At 45.0% G+C, this 13780-nt stretch overlaps 1 protein-coding gene across 1 annotated transcript in view; it reads left to right on the top strand.

Annotated features, from left to right (window-relative positions):
- Positions 1-13294, top strand: part of LOC138437863 (scavenger receptor cysteine-rich domain-containing protein DMBT1-like) — a 226394-nt gene extending 213100 nt beyond the window's left edge. The window contains 11 exon segments of the mRNA XM_069585832.1: positions 1084-1176; positions 1252-1566; positions 2655-2969; positions 9482-9523; positions 9617-9931; positions 10189-10221; positions 10785-10922; positions 11357-11449; positions 11709-11756; positions 12269-12412; positions 12999-13294. Coding sequence (XP_069441933.1) covers positions 1084-1176; positions 1252-1566; positions 2655-2969; positions 9482-9523; positions 9617-9931; positions 10189-10221; positions 10785-10922; positions 11357-11449; positions 11709-11756; positions 12269-12412; positions 12999-13144 — 1682 coding nt within the window. The 3' untranslated portion in view covers positions 13145-13294.
- Positions 13295-13780: the final 486 nt, after the last annotated feature.

The raw sequence follows: 13780 nt of genomic DNA, 5'->3' as shown, positions 1-13780 counted from the left end.
CTCCGGGAGTTGGTGATGGACAGGGAGGCCTGGCATGCTGCAGTTCATGGGGTCTTTATGAGTCAGACACTACTGAGAGACTGAACTGAACACATAAAATAGATAAATAACAACCTATTGTATAGCATAGGGAACTCTACTCAGTGCTCTGTGGTGATCTAAATAGGAAGCAAATCCAAGGAAGAGGGGATATATATATATATGTGTCATTGTGTTTGGTCGCTGAGTTGCATCTGACTCTTTTGTGACCCAATGGACTGCAACACTCCTTTGTCCATAGGATTTCCCAGGCAAGAATACTGGAGTGGATTGCCATTTCTTTCCCTAGAGGATCTTCCCAACCAGGGATGGAACCCCATCTCCTATTTGGCAGGCAGATTTTTCTACCACTGAGTCACCTAGGAAACCCTTACATGTATATATATCGTATTAAATTTTCTGTACAGCAGAGGCTACCACAACGTTGTAAAGCAATTATGCTCAAATAAAAATTAATGAAAATAAATAAAATAAACTCTCTGTCAGGTAACTCTAAGAGCCAAATACCTTGGGAAATTTTTTAAATGTTTCTTTTCCCTCTTGTTTTCCATGAGATCTCTTTTATATAAGTGTTTTTAAAATCACAAACATTGTAGATAAAAAATTGTACAAATCCTTCAGAAAGGATTTTGTTTTGCTTCTATTTAGGGGTAGATTAAGGATAGAGCAACTTATTTAACTCATTCTTAGGGGAAAGCTTGGCTTAAAACAGGAATTGTGGCATTGTCAGGACCAGGGCTCTTCATGGAGAAAGGGAACACTAAGATTATGGCAACTTTACTGGTATGTTACAGCTTTCATCTCAGCTCCATCACTAGGTCGTTATTATTTTTATTATTATATTTTGAACTTTTTACTTTGTGTTGGGATTAGCCGATTAACAATGTTGTTACAGTTTCAGGTGAATAGGCAGGGACTCAGCCATACATATACATGTATCCATTTCCCCCCAAACTCCCCTCCCCTCCTAAAAATTATTTTGCTTAACTGAGTTTCCTGTTCTTCAACCCTCCCAACGCTCTAATCATCGATCTTTTTTTTCAGGAAACCACACCCAGGTGCTGCCCCAGTGCAATGACTCCGTGTCTGAACAAGCAGGGTCTGCAGCCTCAGAGGAGAGCGCCCCCTACTGCTCAGGTGAGGGTCCCACAAACAGAGGACCCTTCTCATTCCCCAGGTCAAGGCTTCATTGTCCCATTTCTCTCTCCTCAGACAGCAGGCAGCTCCGCCTGGTGGACGGGGGCGGTCCCTGTGCCGGGAGAGTGGAGATCCTTGCCCAGGACTCCTGGGGCACCATCTGTGATGACGGCTGGGACCTGGACGATGCCCGCGTGGTGTGCAGGCAGCTGGGCTGTGGAGAAGCCCTTAATGCCACGGGGTCTGCTCACTTCGGGGCAGGATCAGGGCCCATCTGGCTGGACGACCTGAACTGCACAGGAAATGAGTCCCACGTGTGGAGGTGCCCTTCCCGGGGCTGGGGGCGGCACGACTGCAGACACAAGGAGGACGCGGGGGTCATCTGCTCAGGTCAGCGCTCCACACTGTCCACAGGCTGGGGGAGGGGTGGGGCCCTGGAGGACGGGGGTCTGAACCCTGAGGGAGAGATGCTGAAAGGACCAGAGAAGGAGGCTTCCTCCCATGAAGCCTGTGTTTCCAGCAGACGTGAAGACGGGGTGCTTTCACTGCCTCCTGCAGCAGCTGAGATTCTGGTCTTTTCTCCTCAGTAGTGTTTCCTGGCAGAGCCTTTTCTCAGTTTTCCTTGAAACCGGGGCTCACTCTTCTGGTACATATGGTAGAGAAGTCTTAAAGCCAAGGTGCTAGTTTTTTTGTTTTGTAACAAATTACCACATAGTTAATGGTTTAAAACGACACATTTACTTCCTTATACTTCTGTAGCTTAGATGTCCAGCAGGATTCTCACTGAATGGGGATCAAGGTTTCAGTAGGGTCACATCACCTCTGAGCCTCTGGGAAAGAATCTGTTTCTTGTCTTTTCAAGCTTCTAAAAACTGCCTGCCTGCCTGCCTTCGTTCATAACCCCCTTCTGTTCATCATCAGACCAGCAATGCTCCACCTCTCTAACTGTTATCCATATTCACATCTCCCTCTAACCAGAACGAGGAAAAGTGTTCCACCCTAAAGGATAGTGAGTCTAAGACTGTGATTAGACTGTGGTCAGGTGGTTAATCCATCATATTTGAGGGTAATCTCAAGGTCCTTACCTTAATCACATCTGTAAAGTCCCCTTTGCCAGATAAGGAAACAGTCACAGGTCCATTACTCTATCTGCCTCCACACTGTCCACATCACATCCCTTTCATACACTCTTTTAGATGTTTTGTCAGGAAGCAGGAGTCAGCTCTCTCTCCCTGCAGGTGTCCAGGTTGGTCTTCCTCAGTTCATATCCACTACATCACGGTGGTAGAAATATTTAGAAAGATAGACACAAATGGACAAAGTCGGATGAAAAGGAGACAGGTTTCACTCTGGTCATCTAGTGGATTTGCTTCCTCAGCCGGGTCACAGATGAGTGCTCAAAAGTTTGGGGAGAGAGGAAAACCCAGAGCACTGTGTGGGGTGCTCACTGTGTCCTGTCTCCTCTCTTTCAATCTCAGAGTTCCTGGCCCTCAGGATGGTGAGCGAGGACCAGCAGTGTGCTGGGTGGCTGGAAGTTTTCTACAATGGGACCTGGGGCAGTGTCTGCCGCAGCCCCATGGAAGACATCACTGTGTCCATCATCTGCAGACAGCTTGGCTGTGGGGACAGTGGAAGTCTCAACACTTCTGTTGGTCTCAGGGAAGGTTCTAGACCCCGGTGGGTAGATGGAATCCAATGTCAGAAAACTGATACCTCTCTCTGGCAATGTCCTTCTGACCCCTGGAAATACAGTTCATGCTCTCCAAAGGAGGAAGCCTACATCTCGTGTGCAGGTGACTTATGTCTGTTTCTGTGTCTGTCCCAACCCTGTAGGAAGTTATTAGTGAGATTTGATATTTTAAAATCCAAGTGATACGTTTAAGTTGAGTTTATAGAATGAAGTTGGATGGATCTAATTTAAGCCACATGTTCCAAACTTGCTTTATTAAAAGTTTTTAATTGATATAATTGATATAACATTACATTGTTTGCTGTATATAACATAATGCTTATATATTTGTGTATATTGACAAATGATCACTACAGTAAGTCTAGTTATATCCATAACCATATATATAGTTAAATATTTTTCTTATATGATGAGGATGTTTAAGATGTATTTTCTCATCATCTTTCAAATAGACAGTATGGTATTCACTATAGTCACCATGCTGTAAGTTATATGTCTTCACCTATTAATTTCATAACTCAAGTTTATACCTTTTGACCACATTTGCCCACACCAAATTCTCCGCCTCTGGCAGCCACCAACTACTCAGCATCTCTGAACTTGCTTTTTGTTTTATGATTACACATATCAATGAGATTTTATGGTATTTTTCTATCTCTGTCTGATTTGCTTCACCTAACATAATGCCCTCAAGGTCCATCCTTGTTGAAACAGGCAAAATTATCTTCTTTTTTATGGGTGGATACATGTCTGTATTACATTTTCTTTATCCATTCATCCATCAGTGAAGACTTACCTTGCTTGGCTCTTGTATATATTGCTATAAAATACTATAAAGTAATGCTGTTAAAATGCTGCAGTCAATATATCAGTAAATTTGGAAAATTCATCAGTGGTCACAAGACTGGAGAAGGTCAATTTTCATTCCAGTCCTGAAGAAGGGCAATGCCAAAGAATGTTCAAACTGCTGCACAATTGTGCTCATTTCACATGCCAGCAAGGTTATGCTCAAAGTCTTTCAAGCTAGGCTTCAGCAATAAGTGAACTGAGAACTTCCAAGATGTACAAGCTGGGTTTAGAAAAGGCAGAGGAACCAGAGATCAAATTGCCAACATTTGTTGGATCATAGAGTAAGCAAGAGAACTCCAGAAAAACATCTGCTTCATTGACTAGACTAAAGCCTTTGACCATGTGGATCACAACGAACTGTGGAAAATTCTTAAAGAGATGAGAATACCAGACCACCTTACCTGCCTCCTGAGAAACCTGTTTGCAGGTCAAGAAGCAACAGTTGTAACTGGACATAAACAACCGACTGGTTCAAAATTGGGAAAGGAATTCGTCAAGGCTGTATATTGTCACCCTGTTTATTTAAGTTATATGTAGAGTACATCATGGGAAATGCCAGGCTGAATGAATCAGAAGCTGGAATCAAGGTTGCTGTGAGAGATATCAACAACCTCAGATACGCAGATGACATCACTCTATTGGAAGAAAGAGAAGACGAAATAAAGAGCTTCTTGTTGAGGGTGAAAGAGGAGGGTGAAAAAGTTGGCTTAAAGCTCAACATTCAACATTCTAAAAATTAAGATCATGGCATCTGGCCCCATCACTCCATGGCAAATAAAAAGAGAGAAGTTGGATACAGAAAGATTTTCTTTTCTTGGGCCCCCAAATCACTGCTGATGGTGACTGTAGCCATGAGATTAAAAGAAGCTTGCTCCTTGGAAGGAAAGCTATGACACACCAAGACAGAGTATTAAAAAGCAGAGCCATCACTTTGCTGACAAAGGTCCATATAGTCAAAGTTGTGTTTATTTCAGTAGTCATATATGGATGTGAGAGTTGGATTATAAAGAAGCTGATCGCCAAAGAGTTGATGCTTTTGAATTGTGGTGCTTGGATGCCACAAGTGAATTGTGAGTTCCTTGGACAACAAGGAGATCCACCTAGTCCATCCTAAAGGCAATCAACTCTGAATATTCATTGGAAGGACTGATGCTGAAGCTGAAGCTCCAGTACTTCTGCCACCTGATGCGAAGAGCTGACTCGTTGGAAAATACCCTGATGCTGAGAAAGACTGAAGGCAAAAGGAGAAGTGGGCCACAGAGGATGAGATAGTTAGATAGCATTACCAATTCAGTGGACATGAATTTGAGCAAACTTTGGGAGATAGTGAAGGACTGAGGAACCTGGCATGCTGCAGTCCATGGGGTTGCAAAGAGTCAGACACAACCTGTCAACTGAACAAATATTGCTGCAGTGAACACTGGGTTTTCAAGTTAGTGTTTCCTTCAGATAAATACCCCAAAGTGAAACTGCTAAATCATATGGCAGTTCTATTTTTAATTTTTGATGCACCTCAATACTGTTTCCATAGGGGCTGCATCAACTTACATTCCCTCTAACTGTGCAAAAACTTTCCTGCCTCTTCACATTCTCCTCAACTCCTGTTATTTCTTCTTTTTGATAAAAGCCTTTCTAGAGGATATGAGGTCATATCTCATTGTGGTTTTGATTTGTATTTTCTGATGATTAGCAGTGTTGAGCACGTTTTCATGTACCTATTGTCAAGTTGCATGTATTCTTTAAAAAAAATATTTATCAGTTTCTCCGCCCACTTTTGGAAAGTCATATTGTTTGATTTTTGCTGCTGAGTTGTGTGAGTTCCTTGTGTATTTTGGATACTAATCTTTATCAGAAATATAATATGTAAATATTTTCTCCAGTTCCATAGGTTGCTTTTTCATTTTCTTGATGGTTTCCTTAACTGGGCAGAAGCTTTGTAGCCTTATGTGGTCCTAACTGCTTGTTTTTAGTCTTGTTCCCTTTGATTTTGGTGTCAAATCCAAAAAATCCTCACGAAGACTGATGTCAATGATTTTATTTTCTGTTTTTTTTTTTTTTTCCTGTAGAAATTTTATGGCTTCAGGACTTGTGATCAAGTCTTTAATCTATTTTGAGTTAATTTTGTGTGTGGTGTAAGATAGTGGATCAGTTTCATTCTTTTGCATGTGGCTGTCAGGTTTTCCCAATGCCATTTACTGAAAAAAGTGTCCTTTCCTCATGATATGTTCTTGGCTTCTTTGTAAAAAATTAATTGACCATACAAATGTGGGTTTATTTCTGAGCTCTCTGTTGTGTTCCATTGATCTCTGTGTCCATTTTTATACCAACAACATACTGTTTTGACTAATATAGCTTTGTAATATAGTTAGAAACAGGAAGTATGACACTTCCCGGTTTATTACTCTTTCTCAAGATGCTTTGGTATTCAGCGTCTTTTGTGGTTCCATGCAAATTTTAGGATTGTTTGTCTATATCTGTGAAAATTTCCATTGAAATTTTGGTAAGGATTGCAGTGAATCTGTAGAATGCTTTGGGTAGTAATGGGCATGTTAATAATATTAGATTTCCAATCCATGAGCACAGAATATCTTTCCATTTATTTGAGTCATCTTGAGTAACTTCCATCAATATCTTATAGTTTTCAGTGTACAGGTCTTTCACCTCCTTGGTTAAATTTATTCCTAGATATTTTATTCATCTTCATGCAAATGTAAATAGAATTGTTTTCTCAGTTTCTCCTCATGGCAGTTTTGTTGTTAGTGCGTAGAAATGCAACTGATTTTTGTATATAGATTTTTCATTCTACAACTTTACTGAGTGTATTATTTCTCATATTTTTGGTGAAGTCTTTGGGGTTTCTATATATAATATCATGTAAGGGAGTCTCCTTTCTCATGACTCTGATGGCAAAGAATCCATCTGGAATGCAAGAGACCTGGGTTCAGTCCCTGGGTCGGGAAGATCCCCTGGAGGAGGGAACGGCAACCCACTCCAGTATTCTTGCCTGGAGAACCCCAGTGGGCCTGGCGGGCTGCAGCCCTTGCGGTCGCAGAGTCAGACACGACTGAGCGGCTAGCACTTCACTTTCCAATCTGCACGTAGTGTCAGTTTCGCCTCTCCCTTTCAGATTTGGATCCTGAGTTTCTTTCCATTGCCTGATGGGTCTGGACGGGGCTGCCAGAACTAAGTGGAGTAAAAGTGGTGAGAGTGGATGATTTTGTCTTGTGTCTGATTTCAGAGGAAAAGCTTTCGGTTTTTTACAGTCAAGTATGATATTAGCTGTGAACTGCTCATATGGCCTGAATTATATTGAGATGCAATCCTTCTATAACTACTTTGTAAAAGAGTTTTTATCATAAATGGATTTTGAATTTGTCAAACATTTTTTCTGCATCCTTTGAGATATGATTTTCACCTTCGTTTTCTGTATTTGGTGTATCACATTGATTAGTTTGTGAATGTTGAATTATCCTTGCATCCTTGGAACAAACATCACTTGATCATGGTGTATGATTCTTTTAGTGTATTGTCAGATTCAGTTTTCTAATATTTTGTTGAGGATTCTTGCACCTATATTTATCAGAGTATTAGCCCATAATTTTCTTTTCTTGTGGTGTCCTTATCTGGTTTTCGTATCAGAATAATGTTGGCCTCATAAAATGAGTTTGGATGTGTTTCTTTCTTCTGTTTTTGGAAGAGTTTGAGAAGGCTCCACCACTAAATATTGTTACACTGGGAACTGGGATTTTGAAAATAAATGTTGAATGAAATAAATAAATGTTGGGGATGGTGACAAATAGTTAAACCATAGCACCTTACTTCCTTCAACATTTCTCTCTCTCTGTTTCTCTCTCTCCTTCCCTCCCCCTCCACATACACAGACACACACACCCCATTCACAAGTACACAGTACACCTTGAATGGTATGCTGGCTGTTGCCTGAAACCCACCGCTAAGAATATGGCGAGAGATATTTCAAAAGCAGAGGCTCAATCCCTTCCTTGCCTCTCTTTTTTCATCTCTTTGTCTTTTCCATTTGAGGCCAAAGAGGCATTAAATTATTAGACCTTTTATTGATGATATTCTTCCTACAATTAAACACTGAGAATGGAGAGATGGTAAAGTCTTTGACCATGAAAATCAGCAACCCGCTCACAAAGGTCCTGCCACCATTTTCTCAGAGATTCTCTGCATAGAGTGGGTAGGAGGTTTGATAGGATGATCTGGAAAGAATATACAAATTTTGATACTTTACGACAGGTACTATTTACCTTTCTGTTTCTTTGTGTTGCTTTGAATTTGTATTTATTTCTCTCAGCTTCAATTCTTTTATACATACTTTTCAGTCTCTTGTTTTTATTTCTGCATCTTCTCAATACAAATTTTTCTCAGTAGGTTTTTTTTTTTTACTCTATTGCAAAAATTTCTGCCTTACTCAGTGTGTACATATATGTGTACATATATCTTAGAATTCTACTAAGTCTTTCCTGTATATTTCCTTTTTAAGAGATCCTAACCAACACTATGGGCTTTTGTGGTGGTTCAGGCAGCAAAGAAACTGGCTGCAATGCAGGAGACCTGGGTTCGATTCCTGGATAGGGAAGATCCAGTGGAGAAAGGAATGGCAATCTACTCCAGTATTCTTCCCTGGAAAATCCTATGGACAGTGTAGCCTGGTGGGCTGCATTCCGTAGGTCACAAAGAGTCAGCCACGACTAAGCAACTAACACATACAGACACATAACCAACACTGCATTGTAGATCAATTATCTTCCAATTAAAAATAAATTTAAAAAAGAGTTTCCTTTTACAACAGTAGTCTTCACTTGCCCACTTGTCACACTGAATAGTAGGTAAGAGCAGCTTATAATCTATTTAATAATTTTCCATTAAAATTACGTATGTGAGATTTTGGAGAAGGCAATGGCGACCCACTCCAGTACCCTTGCCTGGAAAATCCCATGGGTGGCGGAGCCTGGTAGGCTGCAGTCCATGGGGCCGCTAAGAGTTGGACACGACTGAGCGACTTCACTTTCTCTCTTCACTTTCATGCATTGGAGAAGGACATGGCAACCCACTCCAGTGTTCTTGCCTGGAGAATCCCAGGGACGGAGGAGCCTGGTGGGCTGCCGTCTATGGGGTCGCACAGAGTTGGACACGACTGAAGCAACTTAGCTGCAGCCGCAGCAGCAGCATGTGAGATTTTGAGTATAAATTAACTGGACTGATCACTTTTACTATGAGCTATTATCATAGGTTATTACCAGTCACTGATATTTGGTTTACTATTTCACTGATTAGCGTGAATTTAAAGAAGTTTTATTTTACTGAATTTTATTCATCTATTCATTCATTCAATAACTATTTATCAAGCCCTTATCTAGGTATTTAGAAAAGGTTTTCCATAGATACTTGTTGGATGAGTGCATACAATGTGCAGGCACTGTCCTAATAGCAGAAACAAGGCGCATATAAGATATACAAGGTCCTTCTTCTAATGGACCTTTTATTCAGAGGGGCGTATGTGTACATTTGTAGATGGCTGTGTTTATATTTGCTGTGGGGTGTGAAGACTGATAAACAAGTAAATATTTAAAGTAATTTCAGCTGGTGATCAGATGCAGTGAATGTTTCAGCCCAGGAGTTAATGAATGAGCCTGTGTTTTCATGTGTCATTTGCACTGACCCAAGGGCCTTAGATAATCTTATTTTGGGACAAGACCAACCCCAGCTATTCCTGATCCAGTGTTTCCTTCTTGTTTGCAGGAAGAAGACCCAAGAGCTGTCCAACTGCTGCCCCCTGCACAGGTGTGTCAGCCCCGCACCCGCCCCGCCCTCGTGGCTCCCAGGGGCTCCTTCTTCCCACCAGGGGAGTCACAGGAGGGGCTGCTGCCTTTTCAGACAGGGAGAAGCTCCGGCTCAGGGGAGGAGACAGCGAGTGCTCAGGGCGGGTGGAGGTCTGGCACAGCGGCTCCTGGGGCACCGTGTGCGATGACTCCTGGAGCCTGGCAGAGGCCGAGGTGGTGTGTCAGCAGCTGGGCTGTGGCCAGGCCCTGGAAGCTTTGCGAGCGGCGACATTCGGCCCTGGAAATGGGAGCATCTGGCTGGACGAGGTGCGGTGCGGGGGCCGGGAGTCCTCCCTGTGGGACTGTGCTGCGGAGCCCTGGGGGCAGAGCGACTGCAAACACGAGGAGGACGCTGGTGTGAGGTGCTCTGGTGAGCGAGGGGCTCGGGGTCCACCCTGGGTGAGCTGGGGCAGTGGGGGTGGGGCAGTGGGTTGGACTGGGCATGGTGGGGAGTGTGTATTCAGACAGTGTCCAGGTCCTGGGGCTCGGATCTAGGACGGGGGAGCTGGGAGGACGGGACACTGGTGTTGTGGAGGCTGAGGTCTGATTTCAGGCTCAGGAGGGGAAAATGGGTTTGCCTGCATTCTGGCCAATTCCCTCTCCTCACACTGCTGATTTTCTCTTTAGGTGTAAGGAAAACATTGCCCCCGACTCCAGCAGGTACTGTGAACATCCATGGGCTGGAGAGGATACTCAGGTCTGGGGACCTGTTCTGTGGCTCTCTGACAGCTCAGGAGAGGAAAGAGCCTGAGGAGCCCTGGCTGGTGGGGAGGAGCCCAGGGCGTTATGTTGGGGAACTCCTCTGCCTTGGTTCCTGGGGCCACACTTTTCTCATGACTGGGGTCCAAGGGAGACTGGTTCCTGTGTTGCAGAATCTAAGGTTCTCCCACCGGCCTCTGAGTGTTGCTCCTCATCAGCGAGGTACAGGTCCCGGGACTGTTTGCTGCTCTGTCTCCTGAAGCCCAAGGAGAAGAGATGAGCTGGGTCCTCAGAGGCTGTCTTGGCAGGGCAGCTCCCTGACAATCTCCAGCTCTGCTTTGGGGCCCCAATGGCTGGCGTGGAGCTGACCCATCTCAGGACGAGACCCGGGGCAGCCAGGTCACTGTCAGTGCACCTGTGTCTGAGGCTGGGATGCCATTGTCTGGAGTCCCTGGAAATGCTGGCACAGGGGGTTCCTCTGTGCCCAGGACCTTCTCCCCACCCTGTTGCCTTGTTCTCTTTAGGGTCCAGACCAGTTTCAAGTCCTCTCCCTGGCATCTTCTCCTTGCCTGGGGTCCTCTGCCTCATCCTGGGGTCCCTTCTCTTCCTGGTCCTCGTCATCCTGGTGACTCAGGTGTTCAGATGGAGAGCAGAGCGCAGAGGTGGGCTGCAGGGGGAACTGGGGACCAGGGAGAGTGTGTGGAGGCAGGAGATGGGGCAGGTGTGAGGAGGGGAACCTGGGCCAGGTCTCTGTTGTGAGTCTGAAGAACTCCATGCACTCCATGCTGAGCTCTAAGCGGTGAGTAGACAGATTCTTAGGACTGGGGCGTGAATCTCATAAGTCATGGCCTCTCCTATGAGAGCAGACAGAGTCGGGGCTAAGCTGTGAATTCAGGTCAGATGTGCTGACATGGTGCACGGGGTGGAAGATGATGCAGAGGTCCAGGCAGCCTCCATGTGAACATCGGGGAGATAAAGTGTGGGCCTGCTGGACCGGGGTGTCTGGGGCAGCACCTCTGACCTGCTAGAGGATCTCTCAGCCTGCTGGATCAGGGTGTCTGGGGCAGCATCTCTGATCTGCTGGGGGATCTCTCAGCCTTATCCAGCTATGAAGATGCTCTTGCTGAAGCCATGTATGAGGAGCTCGATCACCTTGTGACTCAGAAGGAGAGTCTTCTGGGCAGCCCAGGTGGGTGTCTCTGTCTGCCCTCCTGGGACCCCTGGTTGCCACACCCACTGGGTGTGGGCATTTCCTCAGCATCTGCAGACCCATACGTTCCCCAGGCTCACAGAGGTGGCTCTCCAAAGTGGCAGGATGGCCTCTCACAGCCCTGTGAGCCCCCAGCCTCTGTCTACACTGCAAGAGCCAGACCTGCCCCTTCTCAGCCTTAACTCAGGTCCCGTGGGTGTGGGAGGCTCATTCTGTGTGTTGTTTTTCTCCACTTTAGGCTTCCTGTCAGATGGTGAGGACAACAATGACTCCAGATCCGCTCCAGGTAATCGAAATGGACCTGCGTCAGCTGAGTGTTGCGGAGGAGAGTTTCCCTCCTCATAGAGAGGAGATGTAAGGGGAACAGTCTTCCTCTGATGGACCAGAGGGATCCCTTGTGTCCAGATCGGGTCTGTCCTTCTCCTTCTCTGGCTGATCTGTGAGGTCTCACATTTGGCGCTGGGCTCTCTGAGTTCTGAATCACAAGAGACACACATTGGTTTTAAAAATAACATCTGTAAACACAGTTTGTCAAAATACTTTAGTAATGCTCAATGGTGGGAGAGTTGCTTTGAGATCTATATTTTCAGTTAGGAAATATTAAGATATGTAAAGTCATGTTTTGGTTTATGGACACATCAAAATGAAACATGGTCTCAGAGAAAAAAATCTTTCTTAACAAGGAGTGACTGGTGCCTCTATTTAGCAGCTCAGAAACTCTGGGTCAGAGGGGATCTTAGGTATTTCCTAGACCAACCCACTTACTGTGGTTTCATCTGACCCCTGCTGTGCCCTCAGAAGCCCCAGATCAGAAGACCTATGCCCTTGGTGAGGGTTATGATGATGCTGAAGAGGTACCAGTGCCTGGGGCTCTTCCTACTTCTGAGGGGAGTGAGGAGGAAGTGCCCCCAGAGAAGGAAGATGGGATGAAGTCTGAGACAGGTGAGTGGGGTTAGCTAATCCCATGTAATCTTTGGTCTCTGTCCAGGAAAGGGTGAATTTGAGCTCCCCAATGTCCAGTCTCGCTACAGTTTCTCATGCGTTTGATGGGCTTCCCTGGTGGCTCAGATGGTAAAGAATCTGCCTGCAGTGCAGGAGACCAGGGTTTGATCCCTGGATCAGGAAGTTCCCCTGGAGAAGGGAATGGCTACCCACTCTAGTATTCTTGCCTGGAGAATCCCATGGGTAGAGGAGCCTGGCGGGCTACAGTTCATAGGGTTGCAAAGATTCAGACACAACTGAATAACTAGCACTTCACTGCCCCGAGACAGGTCTTCTCAGAGCTCCTGTGTGAGCACAGGTCTCCTGTGATGCAGGGTTTCCACAGGAGCTGAGGCCCCAGAGAGTAAATGGACTGGATCTGAGAGGACAGCTGGGATCCGTCCTCACTGTAACTGATGTGAAATAGTCTGAGCCCACCCCTGGGTCCCAGGGATGCTTTGTCATCACCACTTGCTTAACTTGCTTCCTCCTCACTGTCTGGCCCCCTTGTCTCTGTTCTAAATCATACCTTTCTTTCCTCTTTCAGGCTCTTCTCTAAACATCTTTAGAGAGGAAACTGATCCTGGAGAAGGAGAAGAGAGCCCGTGGCTGCTCCAGGGGGAGAAAGGGTACCCTGGGTACGATGATGTTGAACTAAGTGCCCTGGGAACATCCACAGTGACTTTTCCATGATGTTGTATTAAATACAAGATCATGCCGCAGATATTCTAACTGCCTGTATCTCAACAGAACAGTGCTGACCTGTGACTGTGTTATATGGAAATTGCTCAAAATGAAATATTCTGAATAAAGTAAAATTTTTTTTTGCTTTGTTAATTATTACCAAGTTCCATGTCAAATGCTTTTAGAGGATTGGTCCTCAAACACCATTTACCTCAAAGGAAATACACGATGAGTGCACTGTCCTGTTTTCTCACTTCCTTCAAAGGCTAGTGAGGCCATGAATTTGTCTGGGATCACAGATGCTCCGGGTCACTCTTGCTTAGAAAAGGTATCTAAACTTGGTCCACATTCACACCCTCCTTCCTAGCAAGATGCCTTTGTTGACCGAAAAGTATAGTCAGAACCTGGTAGAGTTATTTTATTTGGTGGGAATGCTTAAGACTCTAAGCCCTGAGACGGCATCTCAGTAGCTTTGAGAAAACTGCTCCAAAGCGTCAGCAGGGGAAGTCAGGCTGTATACAAGTTTGCAACAAAGGGAGCAGGGAGTCTGAACATCAAAGATCAGGTGTCAAGTTCAGGAATGTAGTGCTCTATGTGTGGGAAGATGCAAGCCTCTGGAATCACTGGATTCAATCCTTCCACATG

The sequence above is a fragment of the Ovis canadensis genome, chromosome 3 (genome assembly GCF_042477335.2).
Source record: "Ovis canadensis isolate MfBH-ARS-UI-01 breed Bighorn chromosome 3, ARS-UI_OviCan_v2, whole genome shotgun sequence".
NCBI lineage: Eukaryota > Metazoa > Chordata > Mammalia > Artiodactyla > Bovidae > Ovis > Ovis canadensis.
Note: the sequence above shows the minus strand (reverse complement) of the source record. Positions and strands in the feature narration are given on the sequence as shown.